Raw genomic sequence first — 27,556 nt, 5'->3', positions numbered from 1 at the left:
ATTTGGAAAAAACAATGTTTTGATTTTACACTAAAAAAAATACCAGTTTGCCTTTAAACGCGAATACACCCATCTCCTACAACGGTCTTCCATGCTGTCTTAGTACACAGTAGCAAGAGCCATAAATGCGAGTGAGTCTCAAGCACAGTCCTAGTGCATCCAGTGACAGGTGAAATCAGACGTGTTAGACATTACTACTCTCGAAACAACGGAGGAACTACAGAGGAAGTTCGTCTATACTGGTAGCTTCATATTAATCTAAAACTACATAAAAAGAGGCTGTCGTTAAGAAAGGACTTACTGCACTATATGGAAACAAAAATAAACGGAATTACAATACTGCAAATGCATTTGCGCAAAGGATGTAAAAAAAGATGCTAAACGCACAGGTCACCAAAAAAGCAAACATTATCCTGAGGAATAATTAATAAAATAATCGGAATCCATTGCAAATGAAGCAACATACTACGCAACAACTATAAGGAGTTTACCAGGGCTAGCCCTGAGAGAAGCGATCGTTGGAGTTTACCAGGGCTAACCCTGAGAGAAGCGATCGGTGGAGTTTACCACGGCTAACCCTGAGAGAAGCGATCGGTGGATATGCGCGTGTATTTTTTAACTCGGCTGTAAACTGTTTTTAAACCCCATTCTGTTTTGGATTGATTGTATGATTATGTAAGAAAGTTATAAGCAAGAAGGATGGAAATCCCTGTACAGATGTCACCCAATTCATCATACTGAATTAAGGAAGATGTATAACCCTACATTGGGGTATTAAATCAACCAAAAAAAAACAAAAAAAAAACAACGATCCTATAGATTGTATTTGTATTTTTTTTTTTAATAAAGGGGATTTCCAGGATGCAACATAATGACAAATGTCATCTCAGTGGATAACATTTTGTTTTGTTTTTGCTTTTTCAGAACTGAAATAACTGCAAATAAATAACAGCACGTTTTTTTTTTAACTTTATTTAGAATCCAGAACATAAGCATTTTATTCCCCTGGTTGAAAATAAATAATTCTAACAGGTTTCTGTGTGCAGTTTGTGCGCTAAACGTGAAGGCGCCTCTATCCATGAACCATACTAAGCAACCGTATAATGGCTAGCCGAAGTTGCTGCTGCTGCAGTTTGGGTCCATTAAACGAGGATAACGCGAGATTCTTTCTGCTGGCACTCTTGATCATCCTCTACCTCCTCTGTGGTGCCGCTGTCTTTTCAGCTCTGGAGCAGCCGAAAGAAAAGCAGGCAAAAGAGAAGTGGGCGCAAAAGTTTGACAATTTCACGCAAAAGTACAATCTAAGCAGGGCTGAGCTAGTGAACTTCCTTCGGGATTATGAAGAAGCCAACGTTGCTGGGATCCGTGTGGATCACATTCGACCTCGCTGGGATTTTACTGGAGCGTTTTATTTTGCGGGGACGGTGGTTTCAACTATAGGTAAGTTGGTAAGCTGTAGAGGAAATAATAATACATGTACCAGTAAAACGAGTAAGGGCTACTGATCAACAACTGACCACTGAAGAAGCAAACTAACATGTGTACAAGATTAAACCATACAAATCAGTCTAACAAAATGAATTACAACTTTATTGGTTCGTTATCCTATTTGATTTGATTAGACTAATTCATAAAGTCCTCGACTACATTTTATGGTAAATAAATGTAAAGATTGAATTAATGCTACACCACATGATGTGTTCTTGCATAACACACGGCTAAATTTGAATAAGAAAAGGGATGCACTGCACTGTATTAAATGCAGAAGGCGTGTCTTTAAAAAAGACCTTCATCTTAAAAATTCAAAGCCTTTCCATTATTTCCTATACCAATTCTTGAGACCCTCTCATCTCATGCACCAATACTCTAATCGCTTATAATGATATGATATCAACGCATCTCCATAAAGCTGCAGTGTTGAGCAAACCGTAATGAATACAAAGCAAGCAGGCTTTAATACAGATTTATCTTGACATGCTTGCACCCTGAAGAAATGAAAATTCATCCCCAAGAAAATACCTCCGCCACCTAAATGCATTCCAGTTAACTTAGTGGTTGACGTGTTTAATTGTGGAAACCTGAGCACACAGCTCACTTTGGATTATGATTTCAAATACATTAAATATCAAGTCCTACTTTTCCATTTCAACATGCCAATTCCAATATAGCATAGGCATTGATCGTTTTACAGTAACTTCTTACAAAAGGGTCACACAGACATGTGTTTGTTTGCCTGCAAAGACTGGTGCTTTCAGTAGTGGTGGTAGTAAACAAATTGTTCACTGATTATTGTGGCCTCCACTTGCCAAGATTCATTGCTCAGCATTGTTTTATCCACAACAGCAGCACAACGTGGCAAAGTGGCCTTTTCTGTGTGTATAATTTAAGGTAGGGTGATAGATTCTACATGTTTCAAGCAAGCAAATAATTCTTTAAAAACATAAAGGCTTTGACCTTAGTCCATTACAAAGATGAATAGCTGTGGTATATGAATGTAGTTATTCTCACTGCAATCCATTTATTTTAAAAGAATAAAGTGGAAGTAAATGTGTGAAGCGGACATTGATGACTCTGTTTGAGGCTAGCACCAGCTGTGGGCCTCAGGTCAGGTCAGGTCAGGTCAGGTCAGGTCAGCAGATTGCTAAGGCTCTGCTTTGAAAGCTGTGTAGTCTCTGTTTTTGTTCTTTCCATATAGTAGAGAATTGGGTCCCAAATCAGTAAACTATCAATAGTCAATGTAATGTAGAAATGCCTTGCTAATTTTTTCAGCACAGGGACAATAGCTTTGACAGTTCTAATGTATTCAAAAATTCTTCCTTCATTTTCATTTGTATTTGTTTCCTATACACACTGAACTGCTCTGGAATTTCCTGTTTTTCTTTTCTATCAGTGCTGCAATCTTAGCATCAGTTTTGTTCCAGCCTGATTATTGTGTGCTATCTAACATTAATCTTATACCATAGATTCTACTGTGCACCTCTCATATTTCTAAGCAGAGTTTTTTGTGTTGCAATGAACTCTACGTTTTTGATTTTCCCTTGACCAGTTCATGTAGCTGAAATATATGACCAAATCTGACACAGGAAGGTTTGCTTTGTATACATGAAGAGAGATGCATAAAGTAACAGCTATATTGAGTATGCTAGTTTCAGATGACAGAAACACAATAATGATAACTGTGATTATCGATAAAAATGTTCAGTACAATAAATAATCGATATACAAAAAAAAATCAATAAAATCACTGTAATCGATTACTGTGCCATCCCTAAAAGTAATACATTTAAAGGATCCCTACATTTTACGAATCAACATGCATCATACTGTATTTGAATGTACCTCATACAGTAGGTCTCATAGCCAGGCTTGCATTCACTTTTGTTCCGTTACTAACATCACTGCATTTATTGCTTAACAGAGCATGAGTTGTTGTTAAAGGCTTTCTTCTATTGCTTGATATTTCCCCGCTGTTACAGATTGTGTTGATGATGCGAAATCGCTGATGCAAACAAGGGAAGAAGACACTTACAGAGGATTGTAAAGTTTGAAAGTAGTCAGTCAATACACACAGCAGCCCACACACTCAACACAGGAAAAGTAGCTGTATTGACCATGGGAAAGTTTAGTTAAGGTTCCAGCTCTCTTATGCATGATACATTGGTTACTTTATTAATAACTGCCTATATATACTGTATTGATATCTAATTTATTCAGGGATGGCATAGCTGCTTTACAGCAAAAGATTATCCGATGGGGCCGCTTCTGTTCTCTCGATCTGTAAGGGAAAAGAAGGAGCTTCAAAGCAGCAGTGATCTAGTGGGAATTCATTGTGCGTTGTGCTCTACTGTAGGCAATGTACATTGTGGAGCTGTATAATGTTTATGGTAATTAGGCTTCAAAAAGACACGGTACAGAGAATGAATAACAACAGCCCTGCAACTGGAAGATGGTCAGATTAGAAAGAAAACCAGGGGACTAAAATATTAAAGCTGCCAGAGTCATTGATTCCAATTAACAGGTTTTGATGCAAACCAGTTACACAAGGATTTTGGATGGGCTTCTTGGAAACAACAACATGTACAGTACAATAAAATCAGATAGAAGAGCGTTAATTAAATTTCCCTTCATTCATGGAAACTTGTGTGGCCTAATTAACTCTCTTACTCTCAAAGAAGGATCTTAGACTAGATACTGGTATGTGCTTTCAGACTGAATTAGGGTTGCTGACACGTGACATGCATCAGAATGGAAAGGAATACATTCATTTGGTTGGGCTTAATGTACATTATTAATAATATGTTAAGATGTTTTGGTATAAAAAAAAGACAAATAGCATGCTCAGGGTTCTAATATTTCAATTATGACAATGAGTTTGCAAGGAAGTACTGATGCACACCCCTAGTGCACACCTAGTGGTCATTTTTATACTGGCCCTATTACAGAAAATCCACCTTTCTCAAGCTTGATCAGTGTAATTTATGAAAATTCAGAGGATAGAAAATATTCCTTTCAACTCCTTCAAGTGTCATTTTGTTATTCAGAGGAGCCTGCTTGATGTTTCTTTTGCGTGGGTGTCTCACTTCAAAATGTAAAGGTGTAATGCTTGAAACGAGGTTTCAAATGAGGTTTTATGTTTTATTAGTCTATATGTCAAGTAGAAGAAGAAAAACAAATGTTACCATAGAAGGGATTTTTCCTTGCTCACAACCATTGCCATTCATTCTGTACTGACCGTTTGCTTCATTCATTGCAGGCTGTATTATATTTATTAGGATTAGGAAGTTGATGCTGGTTGTTAAGATCAATTAGACAAGCGCTGTGATAACTCAAGGGAGTTGGATTTTGTTGTTAGTAGAATTTTCAGTTGTCGTGTCACAGGTGGTTTGGCTGGAATTTTAGAACAGTCCCTGCTAGGGTTGAACAGGGGATAAAAACAAATTAGAATAGGAGCCCATGCCAATTCATATCATGCTAGTGTGCTTCTAGGCCAGTTTATGTATTCCTCTACCAATAACGAGTAAACCCTGTTGAAAACTAGCTACAGCCACTGCAAAAACCATGGTGGAGGGGGTGGTGTTTTGTATCTCAAGGCTTCCAGAGATTTGCAATGGACATTGTCCTTTGTTGATGCTATTGTCTTGTCTATCCGTGTAGGAGGCTGTGGATTGAATGACATTTATGTATGTATGTATGTATGTATTAATTTTTGCTTTCTCTAAATTGAATATTTCATATTTCAGTTTTACTACATTGAAATTTTATACTATTGTATGTTCTCTTCATAACTCTTTTAAACCCTTGGCCTACAGAAAACACCTGTGCCTTTCTTGTTTTTCTTCCATAAAGTAAGTACCAGTAATAATGTTCTGTGCCCTGTTGGTATTATTAAGGGCCCGCATGTATAAATCTACTGCTGCACTGACACCAGATATTGAGTCTCCCAGCCAGGGATTATTACGTGTAAGGCCATGCTGGTTTGTGATTATTTAAACAGCATGGCAATCATGAGGTGATTTTTGGGCCCCAGAGCCCAGATCAATTTGGCAGATCATCACTTTCTTGTTAATGTTCCTTTCTGACACCACATATAATGAGACTGAGGCACTGCAGCTTTTTTCCCTATTTTTTTCTTTTTCTAAACAGGTTAAAAAATACTTCTTATTCCATCCTTGTATGTTCCACAGTGAGAACATTGACTTTTATTATGTGAGTCTTTATTTCGTTCCATTTTATTATGGGGAGTTATACCTTGTCGTCTCTGTCAGGCAATGAATAGGTCTATAAGGGAATCTGCTCCACAAACTACTGCTCATTTACATCCAACAGTAATGGTATTAAGTACCTGTATTATGAATTTTCAATAAATATAAAAAAAACAAAACAAAGTTTGTGAAAGGCTTATTCAGGTATAGTATTGTATCTTCTTACCATTCTTATCATCCTTGTGCTATTTACCAGAGAAAAAGTCTTAATGATGTTAATTTCAACACAGTTTTTACCATTCTTATCCTTTTACACTTTGCAGGATTTGGAATGACCACGCCTGCAACGATTGGAGGGAAAAGCTTCCTGATATTTTATGGCCTTATCGGATGTGCAGCTACCATTCTGTTCTTTAACCTGTTCCTAGAACGCCTGATCACGGTCTTGGCGTACATCCTCAAGTTATGCTACGAGAGGCAGCGGCGGTGGAAAGGTGGGATGCCCCAGGACAACAGAAGGAACTCCGGCAGCTCAGAAGAGGGAGACAGCCTTGCTGGGTGGAAGCCCTCTGTTTATTACGTCATGCTCATCCTGTGTGTGGCAGCCATTATCATCTCCTGTTGTGCCTCTGCCATGTACACGGACATTGAGGGCTGGACCTATTTTGACTCGCTTTATTTCTGCTTTGTGGCCTTTAGCACAATTGGGTTTGGGGATCTGGTCAGCAGCCAACACATGAGGTACGAGAACCAAAGCCTCTACAGGTTGGGTAATTTTGTCTTCATTCTCATGGGGGTCTGTTGCATTTACTCTTTATTTAACGTCATATCCATCGTTATAAAGCAAATTCTGAACTGGATTTTAAGGAAGCTAGACTGCCGCTGCTGCCATCGTTGTCGACGAAAGGTGTTCAGGTCTCGAAGGAACGTTGTGATGCCTGGTAACTTCCGGAGCAGGCGGAATAACTCCATTGAGACAGACATAATCCACGAGAGCGAGACAGACGGCCGCAGGATGTCTGGTGAGATGATCTCAATGAAGGACTTCTTGGCTGCTAACAAGGTGTCCCTGGCCATCATGCAAAAGCAGCTTTCAGAGACAGCCAATGGTATTCCAAGGCAATCAGGCTCCAACTCTCGACACAATGGCTTTTCAGGGGGAGTAGGGGCCCTCGCAATCATGAACAATAGACTGGCAGAGACCAGTGTTGACAGGTGACAAATGTGTAACATATGGAAATTGTACATGAAGTATAATCTCAAATCTTTATCCACAACATTCTCTAAATGAATCCAAAGGCACCTCTTGGCTGGCCTGGTCTTATTTATTTGTTTGTTTTTTCTTTAGCCTTATGCACCAAAGCAAGTGATGTCTTCATGAACGATCCACCTGGTTCCCTATGAGTTTTTCCACGATAAAGATCATAGATTGAATTATAGCTTTATATAATGGCATCATACAGAACAGACTTGAGATCAGAAAGGGATGATAAACCAGGAGATTAGTCAGTCTTTCTTCATACAATGTTTTCACAAGTCATAATCTTCGTAATGGTACAACATTACTCAAGGTACCCCACCTTCCCTCATTTATAAATGATAAACTAGTCTAGGGATGAGGAGAACAGCACTTTGCTTTATTAGTACTGGGTTGGGCCACCGTTTGCTGTGATTACAGCCGTGACAAGAAGTAGCAGAGATTCCACAAGGTGCTGGAATATGTCACAAGGGATGTTATCCATTCTGTCAGTAATGTTTCACGCTATTGGTGCAGAGAGGAAGGCAAAGGATAATGGTCACATTATACTGTATAGCTTCATATTGTCCTTCAGCTTGTTTCCCTGCAAACTATAGCCATCTTATTATTATTATTTATTTTGCATCTGAAACACCTGATACACACATATATACCTCATAATCGCACCAGTGATATATTCCAATTACATCCTGCTGATGTCATTTTGGGTTGGGAAAGTTCTGAAATGCTCTTTCTTGAATTCTTTGTTTACTTGGTCATATTCTGTGATATCTGTCCTGGAATAAAATGTGAAATAACTGATTATAAAAATGGTACATATATAAGGGTATTTAGTGGTACTGAGTCAAATAATTAGTATAGGTTACAGGTGTATACCTACATTAATTACATTATCTTGCTGTCAATTTTAATAAATTAAACAAAATGTATACAGAAGTATACTTACTATACTTGTAGTATGTACACTATGCATTATCAATAACTTATAAACCCTTGGTTATGTTTGCAGTCCTGTGGCCTCAAAACCAGTTGGAGACTGAAGAGCAAAAAGATGCTTTGGCATGACTTTTATTATCTGTTCGGACAAAATACTCTTAGTCTAGTCCATAACAACAGAACATATAGATAGCAACAATGTACATGTAGTAATGGCACAATTAATCCCAGCATAGTTCAACTACTGGACACTGCCAGTTACAGTTTATAATGATGGCTGGTGTCAGTGGATTGAGATGCCCTTCATCCTCTGCAGAGGTTATTATAAAAGGCTTTATGATTACAGGGCTTCAGTCGACTGTAATGGCTTTCCTTTATAGTCTGGGAGCCCTCGGTAAAAGAAGACAACAAAGACATCTTTCCCACTGAGAGAATGTTATTGCTGGTTTTGCACTGTGGTTGTCCTGTAACCTGGAATTCTCTTTCTTGAAGCCTCTAATAATTGCTTTCTGTCATCTGGAAAAAAAAAATCTTCATGACAGCTGGAAACAGATTAATCACATTTCACATTATATGTGACAACTGTGAATGTAGCTAACTCAGTGATCACATGACATAGACTGAAGAAGTAGCGCAATTAGGCATGATTGGATTTGGGAGGTTAGGGTGGATGAAGAAAATGCTGTAAAGCAGTTTGTATGTATCTTCAGGGACTTCTTCAATATCTTACAATACCGCCTAGTCAGTCTGTGCAGATCCATTTCGACCGTGACACCCTCTACCATTCAGTTGCTAACCTGTGACCCTCCAGAGGTGATAGGCTAGCTAATTAGCCCACTGTGCCACATAGCCCCCTTTGTGTTGTTACATTAATTCAAGGGGACAGGCTAATTCAGAATAGGATGATGAATTTTAAAAATGACCATGTAGCCACCTAGTTATCATGCTGTAAATGGTTCTCTTTTTATATGAGGGAAAGTCTTCCAGAGGATCATTATCATTCCTATTACCGTACACCATGCCAACGTTTTAACACTAGACCTCTCCTGCAGCACGAATCATTGCCTGAATAGATAAAGGCACCAGAATAGAAATTGAGATGATTACAGGTTTTAGCTACTTTCCAATTAGTTTGTATCAGATTGCTTCATTTTGTACCACCTCTTTTAAAGCTAGCAGAATTCTCTGTGACTTTATAACGAGCTATAATTTCAATGACAAACATTTTTGGAATCTTTTAAAGAAATACTGTGTATTGACATGAATGAGATGGCAAATTCTGTTAGCTAATCTGTGATGTATTGGAGTTAAACCGTTGAGAAACATTGAATTGGTTAGCTCTGTAAGTATAATCTGTAAGTACTAGTGCTTGATGTCTCCACCTGTGAGATTTCAAAGCACCACAATGAAAACCTGACTTTATAGACCCACTCTACAAAAAAAATACATTAAAACAATTGACTGTGTATGATTTTTGAAATGCAAAATACCATTTAACATTCCATTAATAGTACAAAATGCAATTTCATTTAGTTCAGCTATCCCAATACACAAGCATAATCTAATCTAAAAGATGTTTTCTAACTTATCTTGACTATATATTTTAAATGTAGACTGAATTTAAATTTGAGAAAATGCCATGAGTCAGACTTATATAAAACAAAAATGTTTTGAGTTGATCAAAGTGTTGACAAATAATCCCCAGAGTAATAGTTGTATCAACTGTGCCATTTCTATCCAAGCGTATAAGTATAATGAACTGATGTAACTTAAAAAAAAAGGATGGTGAGTAAGTAGATTCAAGAAAATGCACAGAGTCCTTTTCTTCACTCAGTTGTTAGGTTTATTGAAATATGCAGGGAGTCTGGTCCCAGGTACAGGACAAACAGAATACTCGTTCTTACAATCTTTTGCATGACATTAAATACCCCTCTGTATAGATGGTCCACCTCCTCTTTCTCTGACACTTAACCAATAGAAAAGGTACAACACATTATCCTGTTACCATATATTTAATTTAGTGTGAGTGTGTGTGTGTGTGTGTGTGTGTGTGTGTGTGTGTCTGTGTCTGTGTGTGTAATCTAGTGTGACAACCTCTGAACTCTTGCATTCTTCAGGCCCCTGGTGGTGCCTCAAAAAGGTCCATACATCTGGTTTTTGTCATCTTCCTTGTTCCTATCTCTCCGTTTTGCCTGAGACCCTTTGAGTCCAGTGGCATTATCTCTTATTCTCCCTGTGAACCTTTGGGTCCAACGGCAGTCCCTGGGAGCCTTTTAGCTCCTTTAAGCTTTGTATTCCAAAGGTCTAGAGCCTGGCCTCTTCTGGTCCACAGCATTGTTATCTTGTTAGCTTGCAGTCAATATTGGACAAGAAGCTTGTAGACACAAGGTCTAATCAATTGTTAGCAGTACATGCAATTTGAACCAAATAGTCTGCTATCTGCAATATTAGTCTCTTTTCAGAAAAGAACACCAGTATAGCTCTGCCAGTCCACATGCGTAGCAAACTGCTAATCAATTCTTGATCCATGTTTTCCAACATGAACCATTTTATTAACAAATTGAAATTCCATCAAATTATTATTATGATTTTACACATACTGTAGATAGGAAGTAAAAAATATTTTACATATAGCATTAGATTTACTTCAGCTGGGCAGAATTATCAATACGATACTGAAGAGAGAAGCTGCTTTATAAAATAATGTGGATAACTTACTGCATTAGTGTATTACCAACACTTCAAAAACCCATTAAGCAACCACAGTGTGTGATGCAGATTTAGACAGCTGAGAATAAAAAGAAGAGCTCTCTGTAAAAAGACTGCAGAATAATACAGCTGTCCTCTTGCTGAAATGAATAAGCAGAGTTAAATACAAGATTGCCGCACCTAGATTGTGGCTTTTTTAACTTAAAAGTTCCAGTGTGGAGTGCCGCAAAGGCAAAAAAAAAAATAAAATAAAAATGTTGGCTTAAAAAGTTATTTCTAATAAAGAAAACTGAAATAGATTAGTTCATTCTATATGAGTTCATGTTGTAAAAAGTGAATCTAGCCAGCCGTACTTCAGGGCCTTCAGAATCGAAGATCTGCCAGTGCATTGATCTCTAAAACACCCACACATTTGTACAGATTATGTCTGTATAGAGTACCAGAGGGAGAAAAAATGACATTAGAACGGAAATGATAAATCCTGAAAGGGACATCATAAATTGCTGTGATCTGTTTTTTCTACCTGCTGTTTGTAACTTTGCTGTGAGTGTTTGTGAGTGTTTTATTGCGTGTTGTATGTGGATGGAAGTAAGGTTAAAAAACAAAACATCAGTCTAGCTTTGCTGCTGGCAGTAAAATTGCCCTTGACTCACCCCAGTCCCCTGTGTCCACCTTTTCTTTTTCCATGTTTGATATCATTTTTATAGGGTTCTTAGCTCAGGCTCCAAGGCAATCCAATTAAAGTGAAGGTACACTGAAGATTGCTGAGGGCAATTAAACAACTGTCCATTAAAGCAGCCAGGGCCCAGCACACAGAGATTGGTCAACTGATTGATAGACCTTTGGGACAGCTAACAAATTCTAACATCATGCTTATGAGAGATCACCTTCCAATTTAGACTCAGGAAAGAAACTTGCAAATCCATTCCACTGGATATTGTCGGAATGCAGCACAAAAGCAGATTATTTCAGTTTGTTAACAAGCAAAACCTGCTTTTGGTTATTATACTTCAATTAGCTTCCCACAGTCATTACAATTCCCAAAGGGTTTGATTGCTGACATTTTCTATAAAGTATTTTTCTTTATACTCTCCTTTTTCTTGGAAAACAGTGATTTATATTGGTTAGTCATTCAGACAGTATCAAAACTACAGAGCAATCACTGCAAAATAAGAGCAAATGTGTTGAGGTCCTAAAATATTTTATTTGAACATTATGAACATTGTTTTCATTTGTGAGCAAGTTGACACTGTTGAAATAAATTGTAACTTTAAACATTTGCTTAAACATCTTGAATGATGCCTACAATCTTTGTAAATTAAGGTATTAATCAAACATTTCAAAGCACATTAATTCTGTAGAATGCCCTATATATTCACTTACAATGTAAGAATCTTTTAATTGCACAGAACAATAATACACTGGGGAACAAAAAGATTTAAATATGACATTTTACAGCATTTGAGATGCTGAGGGATATTCATATTTTTTAGTGTCTATCTGTATTGAACTCCATCTCTAGTCTGTGATGATAACTCAGGAAGATTTGCATGTTAATCTTATCCAACAGGGAATCAATTAGCCTAAATCTACTCTCTATCAAACTGCTAAGCTGGAGTAAATCAGCATAGCCTGCTCTCCTTTAGCCTAAAATATATGTGTGGGTGTTTAATAATGAAGCCACGTACAACACATACTGAATGGCTCTGTGAAATATGGAATAGATTACAAATGTCACACGTTTTTTGTGCTGGTGTTAACCAAAGTAAAACTAGCATTACAGTTTGTTAAAAATGTTATATTTTGTACCAACGGAAGTATTATTTAAATGAGCTCAAATATTTAACAGGTGTAAAGGGAGAAAAACAAGTAAAGGCCAGTACATGTCATGGCTATGATTACCACGTTGAATATACTGTAATAGATTTTTCTTTTTCAATACATTGAAAAATATATACTCTGTCATTTCTAAAAGTGAATAGTTTTGTTTCATTTGTGGAGGCCAATATTGATGAGACTTCGTAGCTAATGTTTAGGTTTGGGGATTACCGTTTAAAGATCAAACCTGAAACAACAGGTACTAGAGATCAACACCCATTGAATAAGAGGAAAGGAAAAACAGTCTACCACCCCATTTGAAGAAATTATTTGTAGACAACGATCATGCCAAAGGCCATCTTTCCAAAACATCTTGATGTCTGTTCTTCATTATGGTAAAGTTGTGTAGGATATGGCAAGAATTAATCATATTTGGGCACTCCCACTCCTTTAAATCAATCATAATATTGTGATTATTTTTTTGGTTAATAGCTTTACTGTTGATCGGACAGCTGACTTCTGTATTATAGGCAGAACTGCAGTTTTTTGCCACAGTTTACCAGGAATCCTAATATATGAAACGTGTTTTGTGTGAACTTAGTTATTATTGAGCTTCCTGGCATCAGACCCAACACACAACCATCCTCTACAGCCCTTCATAAAAAGTGTTTGGGGCAAATCAGAACAACCAGATAGTTAATATCTCCCGTTCAAGTGGAAAAGCTACTCAGATAGGGTCCAAGTGGAAAAGCTACTCAGATAGGGTCCATAAAAGGAATCAAAGTAAAGAATATCTAACCAACAGTAAATCTGTTGAAACCATTTTACTGTCATTCTTGTGCTTTTAGCACTGACATCTAAAGTATTTTGAGATCTGCTGAACCAAAGAAAAGAGTGGTCTCTCTTCATATTGAATGCAGGTATAATTATCACAGAGAATGCATTAGTGCTATACATACTGAGATCTGTTCAAAGAAAATGTCACATTTCAATGTAATTATTATTTTTTTTTTAGGTATCATCTACATTTCTCTACTTGCAAAGATCTGGGAAACTTAAATCTCTATACTGGTACAAAAAAAGTATCAACCCATGAATGTAATTGACATCTACACATGTTTATACTAGTATTGTAAACCAAATCTCTGAGCACCAAAATGAAGCCATGTCTTACTATGTTGGCAGCTAAAAAGATGTTTTTCTAGGACATTTGTGGTATCTTTTTGTACCCACCCAGGCAACCATATTGACTCATCTTGTTAATAGGGATGCAATAAATGCAGTGATACAAGCAGATTAACGCGACATGCTTTAGTTAAGGTTTTGCATATTGATATTTGTGAATGTTTACCTTATTACTTGAAGAAGTAATAAAAAAGAAGAAAAAATGACCCATCTCTGATGTTGAAATACACCTGCATCTATCTGTTTGTAATGTGATTCAGGTTTGTTTGTGTATTCAGCTAAATGTAGAGAACATTTCAGAATATAATTGACTTTTCCCAGAAGAATGAAAGTGGGTTCAAAATAAACAGACAAGCACCCTCTTCAGCTAGCTCAGCATGATTGAATTTATTGGCATCTGTGAGGTTTTTAATTTGCATTTCCCTCAGTCGCTGATATGGAAACAGAATAATATACAGTAATATAGAGAGGGCTAGTGAAAACCCTGTGACATACAACAAAACCTGTACCAAAACGAGGTAATATTTCACATCAGTAAGCTTTGACTTTGAGCATGACATTATTAGCTCAAGCACGAAACCTTGCTTCATCGTGTTTATCACCGATGTCACCTGTTCTAAATAGTGAACATTATTTTCTACCTATCTTGGTCTTTTTTGTGTTCCTGAAATGTTACCACTAGATTTGAAATCTATTATTCGGAGCACATTTGTTTCTTAATCTATGTCAATGTATTAGGTTTCAAAAGTATTTTGAGTTCGCGTTTTGAAAAATCTCACAGTTCACCCTGTTGTGGTTTAGTTTGTCCCTGACTGCTTTGCCGTAGAGTGACGTACTTCCTGAGAGACCGTCTGCTTCGTTGAACTATGGTGAGTGAGCAAATTCTGATATCTAGGAAGATTTTCTTTTTTAGTTTAGAAATAAAATAACAGTTGGCATGTAGTGTTTACTCTGTTTATTTCACGGGGTTTATTGAGACTAACTAGAATATCAAAATAATTGCGCTTTTCTAACCAAATGGCTGTGTCTCAGATTTGTCTAATCATTCCAACCCTCACCGTAATACCAGTGTGTGTTGTACTGTTCTTCATTTTAACAATTTATACGGCTATTTTTGGTAGCTTGGGGGATGCTATTTTGAAGTAAGATATCGTATTATTTTCTTTGTAACTCACGATATCTGGTATATATAAATAAGAGACACATTATGTCCGTGACGTACTGTTTCTGGAACAAAAACAAAGAGAGGGCCGGGGTAAATAAAATGTAAATAAAGGTTGTCATCAGTGGATTTTTTAGACACCAGTGCCAGCATTTATATTTGCATTTCTTTATACTGATTAACACAATGTCTATTGATTTTTGACTGACTGACTTTTATTATTTTTTTTTAATAAAGAAACTGTAGTTGTATTTTATTTTCTTCTAAACGGTGTTGTAAACGTTGTGATATACCTTCTATTAAAGGCAACTTATTCGTTTAATTCGTTTAATCACTGGAATCATTCGCATGGTCTGATAAAACATTGGAAAATTACTGTCAACACAACCATGCGTTGTTAAGGTACAAGTATACCGCTTTAACCTGTGATCGAATTTTGTAAGTCCTGACGGAGGTGTTGTTTTTCATTCTGTACATCACTATACTACCTTTCAAATCCTTGTCTGTGCATTGTGGCATATTTTGCATTTGATTCTGATACTACGTGTGTAGAAGACTCAAATCTATACTGGGAAACCAAAGTTCAAGATTTAAATTCAGAATTGCCTTTAATTGAAAATTAAATTCTCCCTTTTCATTGTTAAATTGCATTTTTTTTTAGGGTCAAAGCCAGAGTGGGGGACATGGACCTGGTGGTGGCAAGAAGGATGATAAGGTGAATAATTTTTGTCTTTTGACATTTAAGTTGATATCTGAAATTATATTCACTTTTTATAATATCTGTTGTAGATTATTATTATTTTTTTTAAATAACAATTAATTAAGCAGCATACAATTGAATGCAATAAAATGTATAATGTATTCTGTTTGCTTTGGCAATACTGAAAAGCCAGAAAAATATAACCCAAGAACAATTTAAACAACTTGAGCTTCCCTGTGTATTGTACACCTCATGCTAGTAAAGAAAATTATGAAGTAATCTGTAGAAACCAATTTGACTAACACAAATATTTTAATCTAAAGGACAAGAAGAAGAAATATGAACCACCAATTCCAACCAGAGTTGGCAAAAGGAAGAAGAAATCAAAGGGACCAGATGCGGCTAGCAAGTTACCCTTGGGTATTGAATATATATATATATCAATTTTTATTTTTTATTTTTATCGAAGTATAGTTTTTGGAAAAATAGGTACTGTAATGCATATACAGTAGCCTACTTCAATGCAAGTACTTTTAAGAAACGCATATCATGACAAGTCTCTCAAGATTTGTTTTCTAGCATGTCTGGACACGCTCTAAAAAGGTAAAAGATAAAGAAAATGTAAAGTTTATTTTTTTACAGATGGTTAATGATTGTCCTTTGTTTGTCATAGTGACCCCTCACACTCAGTGCAGACTGAAGCTTCTTAAATTGGAGCGAATTAAAGATTACTTGCTAATGGAAGAAGAATTTATCCGAAATCAAGAGCAGATGAAACCCCTAGAAGAGAAGCAAGAGGTATTTCAGTTTAAACAAGTGGAATGGAATGGTGTTACAGTGGATAACTTCTATACTTGTACCGGTATTTCTGTCTATCACAATTTGAGACAGTGTCTTTACAGTTTGTACATGGTTGTTTTCTATTATTCAGTCAAGTACCATTACATGTGTTGTCCAGTAAAATATTTATATTTTTTGTTTGAACAGGAAGAGAGATCAAAGGTAGATGATCTGCGAGGAACCCCAATGTCTGTGGGTACTCTGGAGGAGATCATTGATGACAACCATGCCATAGTCTCCACATCTGTGGGTTCAGAGCACTATGTCAGTATTCTATCATTCGTAGACAAGGATCTGCTGGAGCCTGGTTGCTCTGTCCTACTTAACCACAAGGTAATAACATTAATGCAATATTTGATAACTCATTATTTTAAATTGGCATACATAGTTTTGTATTTCATTTTATTGACATAAGCTTGTCACAGGGATTTTTTTCTAATAATGCTGATGAAACAGAAAAATGGTAGATGTTTCTGATCCCACTTGACACATATGTTTGTTTGCTAGGTTCATGCTGTCATAGGAGTTTTGATGGACGACACAGATCCTTTGGTCACTGTCATGAAGGTTGAAAAGGCCCCTCAGGAGACATATGCAGATATTGGAGGGCTTGATAACCAGATTCAAGAAATCAAAGTAAGGACAATGTATATCTTACGTATAGGGTACTCTTTTTTTTTTTTTTTTTCAGGGGGTAGGGGGGCGACGATGATGACAAAGATACAGTGGAAGCATACATCTGTCCTTATGTCGCACTATTATACATGTACAGATAAGAGTTGGTTAGGACATTCTTTTGCACACGCTGGAGGTTCATGGTGAACTATTCCTGATACTGATTACTTTTAATTTGTTAATTTGCATTTGCAGCCTTGGTACACGTTGAATAGATGTTTGATTACTGTATTTTATCTCTTGCAGGAATCTGTTGAACTTCCACTTACCCATCCAGAATATTATGAAGAGATGGGTATCAAGCCTCCTAAAGGAGTTATTTTATATGGGGCTCCTGGTACAGGTAAGAAATTAAAATAGTTATCACTTATCCTCTATTCTTTTTTTTTTTTTTTTTTTTTTTAATTTCTTCAATTTGGTAGAACTTGGGTGTTGAGAGGCTAATTACATACTTTTATTTTTTCAAAAGGCAAAACTCTGTTAGCCAAAGCTGTTGCGAATCAGACATCAGCTACTTTTCTCCGAGTGGTTGGGTCTGAGTTAATTCAGAAGTACCTGGGTGATGGTCCAAAACTTGTCCGCGAGCTGTTCAGAGTGGCAGAGGAGCACGCTCCTTCTATTGTATTTATTGATGAAATCGATGCCATTGGTACAAAGAGGTAAGCATTGGTTGTGACCTGTTTTTCAGCTCAAACTTTGTATTGGATAATTAAACAATATTGTATGATTGAGGGTACAGACATTACTAAATAATAAGATAGCAGGTACAATAGGATTCTTTACCATTTACTTTCCAAACGATTTATATAGAACTCGAATAGCTAAAAAATAAGCACCGAAAAATGAAATTAATAAAAACCGAAAAACAAAAGCCCTAATCATAATATAAACCACTCAATAACTGACATTCCCTAAATAAACCAGCATTTTTTTCTGAAACATGAGGTTGACATAACTATTAATGTTTCTTTTTGTTTTCAGATACGACTCAAATTCTGGGGGTGAGCGAGAGATTCAGCGTACAATGTTGGAGCTGCTCAACCAGCTGGATGGTTTTGATTCTCGCGGAGATGTCAAGGTCATCATGGCAACAAACAGGATAGAAACTCTAGACCCAGCCCTTATCAGGCCAGGTACATAACAGGAAAACAGATGCAGTTCCAGTTTGTGTAAACCTGTGTAATGTTACTACATCCTTATTTTAAAGATAACCCCATATGTTTTAAGAATACCAACTAGTACATTTCTGATGTTAAATTTGAATTGTTGAACCTTTCCGTTTCATACAATGAATATTATACTTGTGCCTGGGTGTGGGTGTTACAATCTCCTGTATTTAACCCTGTCATTGTAGGAAGAATTGACCGTAAAATTGAGTTCCCATTGCCTGACGAAAAGACCAAGAAGCGAATCTTTCAGATCCACACAAGCAGAATGACGCTGGCTGACGATGTAAACTTGGATGACTTAATTTTGGCAAAAGATGATCTTTCTGGGGCAGACATAAAGGTAGTAAAATTAAAAATCTCCAGAGTATTGTTTTTGTCATAGATTGAACTAGAGCAAGTTTTTAAATGTTTCTAAAAAGAAAATATGTTGATAAATAATGTGGTGGCCTTTGTTAATCACAATATCTAGTATAATGGCTACTACATCTGCCCTATGAGGTGGAGCGATCTGGTAAATAACATGAAAGCTCATCTACATAGAATAAAGACGGGCATACACAGCAGCTCTTGAGCCTCTATTTAAAAGTTTTAGACAGCAAAAAGTAAACAAACCAGATTATGCACGTGAAAACGCATAGTGATCTCTATGGAAAGCCACCTGTGTCAAAAAAGTGTTGTGCTGCTTTAGAGCGAGTCCGAATCTCATGGGACAGAAAAAAAAGCAAGCACGTCATTCTGAAATGCTTTGCTTAAACAGTGCTAAACTTGCTGAAAATGTTGTGTAGTGATTTTTATGTAGATTGTATATATTATATATTTTTGGTTGTGATTTTCTGTTATGGGGAATGTAATAAACGAGAACTAAAACAGTGAGTTTTTTTTCCCCTTTAGTTTTACAATGTCATTTCCACGTTTGTTTTATTTGAAGTGTTTTAAAGTTACATTTCAGTTTTCGTTTGCTTGTTCAGCTACAAAAAGGCCCAAGTAAACCTCAAGTTATTACTTTATGAAAACTTTTCTGTGGCCACTGTTTACTGTGAAGAAATGGCTATGCCAAGGAATGAAAAAAAAAAAAAAATTAAAATGTGGTATTTATGTACTATTTATTTCACGTATAAACAAAACAACATTTAACTTGAACTGCTATTTGGCATCCTTTTGTTTTCTAGTTAATTCACTGGGGTAAAGTAAGGCCTACACAATGTATTCTTTACTTTTTTTACTTAACGTGTAACATCTTGCTGTAAATTAAAGGCACACAGAGGGGCCACGCCCCCCTGCCCCTGCTGCTATGCTGTCTCTGCCTGTGTTCTGTGCAATATGATGGCTTTTATTGCTTTCTGAAAATGAGTGAATATCCGAACGAATATTTAAGTTGAGTGAATATCCGAACACAAAAATCCTGTGTTTGTCCCAACACTAATTTTATATAATATCTCTCTCTCTCTCTCTATAAATAAATAATTCTATTGCTTATGTTATGACTTTGTTTCAGGCTATTTGCACAGAAGGTGGATTGATGGCATTACGAGAACGCAGAATGAAAGTGACAAATGAAGACTTTAAAAAGTCCAAAGAAAATGTTCTTTACAAGAAACAGGAGGGCACACCAGAAGGACTCTATCTTTAATTTAAGGAAGAAGCCTTTACATTTCTCTTCATAGTATTGACAGTATACTCTTTGCATAAGGATGTAAACCGCTGTATATTAAAGAAAGCACTGTTGTCTGTATGACCAAGGAGATTTTGATAAAACTCAATGTATGCATGAATTGTGATGTTCTTGCTGGGGCAGGGTTTTAAGTCATTGTAAAGCATCTTATTTGACAATAAAATATTTCATTTCAGAAATAACATTTGTCAGCTTTTATGTTAAATATTTACTTGTCCTAAACTCTTCATGATTTGTATGAATTGGAGAACTTTTACAAGAACTAGTTTAGTTTGTAGTATAAATAGTATATTAGCTTGAAACTGGTAGTGGTTAGACTCTATTAAATTAAAAACAAGATGACTTATTTATACTGTAGGTAGGTTAGAACGTCTTTGATTCTAACAAGCATTTTATTTTGTGAATATAACACATAAATCATTGTTTTTACCTAGATTTTATTTTATAATTACCAGCCATCTAAACAGATACAGTATTAGCATTTATATGCATTCAAAAATGCATCACATTTGTTGGAATAAACAAAATGTAGCAATCATCACATTAGCTTTAGAAAATTGAATTTATAGATTTGTGCTGCTAATACTACCTGTCATAACATTAACAATGCATCTGGTAATATATGTCCGAACACAATCTTGTTGAAACCACTGTACCTGTGCAATGTCAGCATTGGTTGGAGCACCTAGTATAATGCAATTTGCGCCCAATAAAAATGATGCAACCGAAAACCTGCTTTGAAGTGTAACAACATTTAAAGTTGCTCCATATATTGTGAATGTGATCTGTCAAAGTACTAAGCATCAGGTATGCATGATCTCGTGTCTTTGTGTTCTGAAGGGAAGTTTATTTGGAATCCACCCCCTTGTAAAGTATGTTTGTGGTGCCCCCTTCTGACATGATCATTGTGAATAACACTGCATCATCAAAACCTGGAATACTGCAGAGTAGCCTATCTGATTGGTGTGTTTGAAAATTCTAAATGCACTAATTAATATCTACTTTTAAAAAGAAAAAAAATCTTATAAAGAACCTTTTTTTTTTTTTTATTAGCGTGCTAGACAAAACCCTATTCACACAAAACCAGCACTGTTGATATTTATACCTATACAGATAATTTTAAACATTCTAATCATTAATTATATAAAGACATTTCATAAACTGACAACCAGTTTTGGATACCTGGGCATCATCAGATATTGTTAAACATTCTTAAAATCCTCAAATACAAATAATTCTACATTTAATAACAGCATAGCATTGCGAAGAACTCAGTTTGCAGCCTCAGCTCTGTACAATCTGGATATCAGCCTATGAAATAGATTAAAGTGACTCTTTAGTAGTAGTAGCCAATTGTCTCCCTCTGAGCAAGGTGATAATCGTCAAGCCCCTGGCCCTGAAAGAAAAAAAACTAGCAAATTAGTTTCTGATAATTATTATGTCTATGTTATGGTCTTGTCAAAAGTTTCTGAGTGATAATGGTTTAACCTGTCTTGACTTTGGAGGTACCATTTGAGAGGAACATTGTGGTGACATGCAACACAGTTCACAAACCAGATCTCATATCTGTCAGCAATTCCTACCTCAATGACTTCAAACTGCATCCTCTGTTTCTCTTGTTCTGCTCTCCTTCTCACCACAACCTACGAATAAAATATAAATATAAATAAAAGGCAGTGGGTAATTAAACACTCTTGGAATAAACTGCTAAAACTTGATGAGGATGATAGCAGAAATATACAGTATGTTTTCAAAGTATGTGTTTGGGGTGAGCCCTGCTGATAACACTAAATATGTATTTATCAAAAATGAACTCCATCCTGTAATCTGATGAAAGGAGTGTTTATTTGAACTAATGTTTTCATTTATGTCATTTTATTCTGCAGGGTTGATCAAGTAGAAACTGTACATACTACCACACTTTAACATCTGGAGACTAACCATACAGAGAAAGAGGAAAATCACATTCTATTCTAGGTCAGGCATCTGACACGATCCTATTTCTCAAACCAAAAGTCATGCCCATTAAAACAGGACACAGCCCAGTGCTCCTGTCTCACTGCGATGAGTATAAACTGTTAATTACTCACAAAGACTGCAATTCCTGTCAGAATAGCCAAGGCAATGACTATGATGATGGCAGCAAACCCTGGGGAGATGGTCTTCATGTTGATGCGTGGGGGCTCATTGTCAAAGAACAGGAGTTTGATTGAATCACGCTCAACTTCCAGGCTCCTGCCATCAACTTCAAGGGAGAATTTGCTCTTCTTCAGCTGAAAGCAAAAGATGGTTGCATAACGTTTTAATCCGATGGGCTCAACCTTGCCACCACACAATTCAGCACAATTGGCACTGGGCACCATTGCTGGTAGACTCTGAAAGACGAAGCACATGCATGGAGACTGAGCTGCATGCTGATGAAGGCATTAGTAGGTGTGTCCATCTAGTGGTGAAAATCAGAAGTAACATAAGAGCTGTTTGACACCACTAGATAAACACTTTCACATAAAGGAGCAACGAGTAGACATTATTCCTAATCAGTACCTTAAGGTTTTTATATGTTTATAAACATTATCTTAGGTTAAACTGTGCTTTGAGAATGAACTAACCCCCTCTAAAACATTTCAAAAGGGCAAAACAAAAACAGACATTTCTTAAAACAGCCCCGTAAAGTTTTGTTAATAGGGCGCTATGTTTCAACAATGTGAAGCTTTAGTTTACTCCAGCTTGATATCAGTGATAAAGTATGGTACAGTAACTGTTTCCTCTGGCTTAGCTACTGCAGGTCCATGCACCATCAAGTTGCACTATAACATCAAGTACGTTTCTTAGGTAACACAAAAATATGTTAATGATAATTCAGTGATCCTGTATTATTACTTGATCCCTCCATTAGTGATACCTACATCTCTCTCAATGTAGTAGGCCACTGTAGCTACATCTACAGGATCTTTGGTGCCATTCTCACTCAGTCTGATTGACACCTCATGGGACAGCTCTTGAATCTGCAGCCATCAGGAACAACAGAATTATAAATCAATAAAGTCACACAGCCCTAATCAAAACACAAGCTTCACAGAAATCGGCTCTTGCAAGAAAAACAATTACCAATAATTGCCAATAATTCTCAGAAGGCACAATCAAGTTTTCAAAAGAAGACTGACAGTAAAAATGTATTATAAAATCAAACTAGCAGACCCTGCCCATAGTGGTATCTGCTCACACACAAAGGCCAGTGTGAGGTTCACACAGGGGGATTAGCAATGGCATCAGTTCCCAATCCTGTAATGATTCTGTGTGCCCTGGGATGCATTTGAGTTTTCATTGTTACTATCCAGGGAGAGGCTGTAACTACAATATCCCTAACATCTTGATTACGATATCAAAATGTGAAAGAATAACATTGAGCCAAAATGTAATTTAAGAAAAATCATAAATTGTTACTTATCTTTGTTAGGTTTTGTAACTTATTCAGAAATAATTTATCACCAGTGTATGGAGCTTTCCTTGTCAGTGTTTACAGTGAGATTAACATTGGGGTGCTAGAAAAGACACACTGGGATTTCCGCCATGGTTAGTGTGTTTGCCAGCACACTCTCTCCTGTCTAACATGAAAATACTCACATTGGCATTTCTACAGCTTGAGCAAGATAAACTTATTGAAATATCAGAATATATGCCATGAATATAAAATGATCTGTTTTTTTACATATATTGAACATGGACATACAGTATACTGTACCTACACTTATTTCTAGAATTTGGGTTGCCTTTAATGTGTATTCTTTGACCAGTTTAATGGCCAGTTTCCTGAAACAAAAACAGATAAAACAACAATTAGTATTTATTGATAATCCAAAATAATAAATTAATTTAAAATCTCACCTGAAGGTATAGATTCTTACTTTTTTTACATCTGGTGACTAACCATAAAGTGAAACAGGAAATATTCTATTCTATGCTAGGCGTTTGAGCGCTATATCTTTGAGGTCATAAATTACAAAAAAATAACTTTTACCTACCTTCGTACCTCCTCTTCTGTACCAGTGTAAAACGTAAACTCAACTTTGAAGGTAAAAAAAATCTCGATGAGGCTGTGGATTTAGAAAATTGCATTTATAAATGTTTTGCTTTCATAATAGATCACCTGTATTTGGTTTGTCTTATAAAGATGAAATGCTGGACAAACTACCATTGCATAGTGGTTTCTACTGCAACACATTGTGGGTTAGCACAAGATTAGAATGCCTAACAATAATACTAATCCAGACCATTCAATTCTAACAAGAATCACAGCATAGCAAAAAGCACCATTAAAAACCACTACAGGTGGTTAAATGGTTTATACCATTCATACAAAAGCATACAGTGTCTGTTTTTTAATATGCAACAACAGTAAACTTACATGTCTGGGAAAGAATACCCAAAACTAAAATTAAGATGGGGAAACAACCTTATTTTTGGACACTGGTCCAGTGCCATCTTTACGTGGGCAATAGCACCACTATCTAAAATGGTCATGTGACTGCCAAGGCTGTAACAATACATTTAATGTATGTCCTTACTTACTGAACACGTACTAGTCGATCGCATTTAGGGTCGTCTCCAGTCTTGTCAGTGACCCTGACCCCAGCGCTGTCCACACACCAGCACAGGTTGGAGTCGTCATCGCACTGCTTGGCTCTGAAGGTGCCATTCCTCTCACACTCCGGGTCGTACACACTGTCCATATCCAGCCGACCCCCGTGGGGACTGCCCCCATGCTTACTCTTGTGAAGCATCTCCAGGTGCATCAGCCTGCATTTTGGCGTCACTAGAGGAATTTATATACCAACAGCCAGATGGCTGGGGATTAGTACAGGTGTAGGGCCAGAAAGTGGTACATTGTCAGAATGTGGTACGCGTATCCATTTAATACCAGAAAATGGTACGCTCAATGGAGAATGATACTGCACAAATCACTGCGAACAAGACAGACTGCAGTTCACCTGCAAAATGATATAGGTTTACAATTTTAGATAACCCAATTTGTTACTCATCAGTTTTCTGAGGTAAAATCACGTGCGCATGCCCAGGCGTACACAGTGTACCACTTTTTTTACATGTACCACAAAATAACACCACACCGGTTTATAAGACCTGAGAGGTTTATGCTCCAAAGCTAAAATAAAACTGTACTGCTGAGTATACTACAATGTGTGTTTACAAATACATATACTATAATATTGCAATATTCTGCACTGTTGTAAATATTTACAATTGAACAGAAAAGTATTATTTAAAACAACACTTTTTCAACAGACTTGGATTGGCTGGCTATAGTAGTATTTTAATGATATTGTTGATATCTAATAAGGTACATTTCTATAGTAAAATAATGTATTTTAGTTTGTTTTTTTCATGATCCAACAAGCACACCAGTTCTGAAAACCCACAGAGATTTGCATTTTAGTATCTAACAGAAGAAAACAGAGGCAAGCGGAGCATTAAACATACATTGGTTGCAGTTGACAGTGTGATTATCGTGGCCATGGAAAACAGCCTCACAGGTCCCACACCTGTTCAAGTGACAGGTGACATATTCATTATATTTACAAAAGGCATCCTCGCACACTTCATCAAATTCACAGTTCTCACGGGCCGGGAAGGCATCAGGGCATTCATCATCTGCAATATAAAAACACAAGACATTTCCCTGTGGTCTGGGTAGTTTAGAACTGAGTGACGTTTAAGCAATATAGCACGACAGGGTGGTGAAGTCGTGGGATATCGCCACGCCTCGGCTTCATTTGGTCTCATATTCTGCTACGTTTTAAAGAGCCTTTCCCATGATGCACTTGTACAGTAGCATATACTATAGATGCTGTATTCATAAAACAATGATGTGTGTGTGGGGTTTTGATCATTTGTTACAAATTGTAGAAACTTGTTGTAAAAAATGTCCAATTTGCCCAATGTTGTTTAATGTAAACGCTAATGGTAACCAGAGACCTAGGTTTTCTAGTATCAAATAGCTAATTGTTTCGTTTTTTGCTTTTTGTCAGAAGCCTTTCAAGCTCATCGCCATGTTTTGCATCAACAGACAGTAAATTGATTTTTGTTGATTTACACACCCACGGTAAGTCATTAATGAGTATGCTCAATAATACTGGTCTAAAACTGGAGCACTTGGAAACTGATAACTCTCCCCAAATACAAATCATTTTCTTCCTTTCTGAACAATAATATTTAAAAAGCAGAAGAGAAAAACAGTCAACTTCCCAAGTTGTGCAATACATTATTGCTCAATTAGATCAGCTTTAGTTAAATAAATGAAGATCACGCTAACAGAGCACACGCTTGTAACCTTTATAGTGCATTTCTTGTTTAATTACAGTGGATACAAATGCCTACATTCTTGCGAGAGGTGGCACTTTATCCACTGTATTCAGGTTCAAGACAGTTTCAGGTTTGTTAATGAAAAGAACTAACTGGGAAGCATGAAGCAATTGATGTTCCTCAAACAATCAATGTAGAAACATAAGTTTCTAATACAATTTAAAGAGAGGACGATAGTGGTGCGTGTTTCAAACACTGCATCTGTAAACTAGCCCACGTAACAGTAATAAAATGAGAGCAAAATAAATTGAAGTACTGGCACAATAATTCCACCTTAGCCTGCATTTGAATTTGTCTTTCAGCAATTATCTTTCAATCTCTTCTTTACATTTTTAGAATATCTGAATCTGATAACCTGGAATAATATTTTAAAAAAGAAAAAAAAGTAATACTAACAGGAACTTATCAAATGCTATGACAAACTAGAAGCATTTCAATAGAGCATTCATGAACTGTTAAACTCATTTCAGTTTTCCCACATCAACTGAAAATGTCAGAAAATATTCCAGTGCATTTTACTCAATCATTTACTGGCTGTGTTAAATACAACAACTATCAGAAAAAATGCAAAAGTGCATTGCATTACCATAAACATCTGATTACAGTATCAGTAAAAAAAATTCTTGAAAAAATGTACCAGCATGTAACAGCACTGGGCCTATATTTCTAATCCTGGAAACATTCTAGAGCTGTCCTTTCACATACACATTTTATGAAATTCAGTAACGTTTTAACATTGCACAACTCTTGACGGACTCACCTGGCACTGCAGTCACAGCAACTGTACTTTGAAAGATCAACACAGAAATAATACAGAGGGTTTTCAGCTTCATCTCTGCAGGGTTTCTTTTTACTAAATCCAACGCTACTAATTAGAAAAGAGAGTCCCCAATCTGCAGAAAGACTCACCTTCAGACTCTGCAGTAGGTTATCTTAAACCAGTCAGCGCTGGTCAATTAACACTTTAGTTTGTCATTATATCTTAAAAAGTTGAATTATTCACACAGGGTGCTTGATGCTAAAATACCTCAAGCCTTGGGGCTATGTACCGCTTGAAATAGCTTTAGTGATTTGTACTGACCTCTAATTACTTGCCTTCCCAGCAACAGGTAAACACAGAAAAGTAAAAGCTGCAAGGTAACTGAGTACAAGCATAAAAAAAAACATGTCTTTACAAGCCGGTGTTAAATTTCTGCTTGTGAAAGTTTGGCCCTCTCTTGGCATGTTATGAGAGTCTATTCCAGGTGGACACCAAGGCAGTCATTGTCTCTGGTACTGGTTTGAAGGATGAGGATCCCTTGATAGAACCCTCAGATAGAAGCTGGTGGCAAGCTGTCTGAAACATTTTTAAG

At 36.6% G+C, this 27,556-nt stretch overlaps 3 protein-coding genes across 3 annotated transcripts; 2 read left to right on the top strand and 1 right to left on the bottom strand.

The window, feature by feature from the left end:
- The first annotated feature begins 161 nt into the window (after positions 1 to 161).
- LOC117963963 (potassium channel subfamily K member 13-like) lies at positions 162 to 9,319 on the top strand. The gene is made up of 2 exons (XM_034906022.2): positions 162 to 1,440; positions 6,026 to 9,319. The coding sequence occupies exons 1-2, from the start codon at positions 1,104 to 1,106 to the stop codon at positions 6,919 to 6,921; spliced, it is 1,233 nt and encodes a 410-aa protein (XP_034761913.1). The 5' UTR covers positions 162 to 1,103; the 3' UTR covers positions 6,922 to 9,319.
- A 5,025-nt stretch (positions 9,320 to 14,344) lies between these two features.
- LOC117424298 (26S proteasome regulatory subunit 4) lies at positions 14,345 to 20,008 on the top strand. The gene is made up of 11 exons (XM_058991708.1): positions 14,345 to 14,477; positions 15,432 to 15,485; positions 15,794 to 15,890; positions 16,144 to 16,268; positions 16,458 to 16,643; positions 16,818 to 16,946; positions 17,232 to 17,328; positions 17,455 to 17,644; positions 17,967 to 18,118; positions 18,340 to 18,494; positions 19,650 to 20,008. The coding sequence occupies exons 1-11, from the start codon at positions 14,475 to 14,477 to the stop codon at positions 19,782 to 19,784; spliced, it is 1,323 nt and encodes a 440-aa protein (XP_058847691.1). The 5' UTR covers positions 14,345 to 14,474; the 3' UTR covers positions 19,785 to 20,008.
- Positions 20,009 to 20,341: 333 nt separating this feature from the next.
- LOC117421989 (epithelial cell adhesion molecule-like) lies at positions 20,342 to 27,536 on the bottom strand. Its single transcript, XM_034036564.3, has 9 exons — positions 26,965 to 27,536; positions 25,323 to 25,493; positions 24,396 to 24,639; positions 23,849 to 23,920; positions 23,573 to 23,636; positions 22,733 to 22,831; positions 21,917 to 22,099; positions 21,410 to 21,469; positions 20,342 to 21,222 (listed from the first exon to the last, which is right to left on the bottom strand). The coding sequence occupies exons 1-9, from the start codon at positions 27,035 to 27,037 to the stop codon at positions 21,163 to 21,165; spliced, it is 1,026 nt and encodes a 341-aa protein (XP_033892455.1). The 5' UTR covers positions 27,038 to 27,536; the 3' UTR covers positions 20,342 to 21,162.
- Positions 27,537 to 27,556: the final 20 nt, after the last annotated feature.

The sequence above is a fragment of the Acipenser ruthenus genome, chromosome 18 (assembly GCF_902713425.1).
Source record: "Acipenser ruthenus chromosome 18, fAciRut3.2 maternal haplotype, whole genome shotgun sequence".
In the NCBI taxonomy this organism is placed as follows: Eukaryota; Metazoa; Chordata; class Actinopteri; order Acipenseriformes; family Acipenseridae; genus Acipenser; species Acipenser ruthenus.
This window is presented reverse-complemented; position numbering and strand designations above follow the sequence as displayed.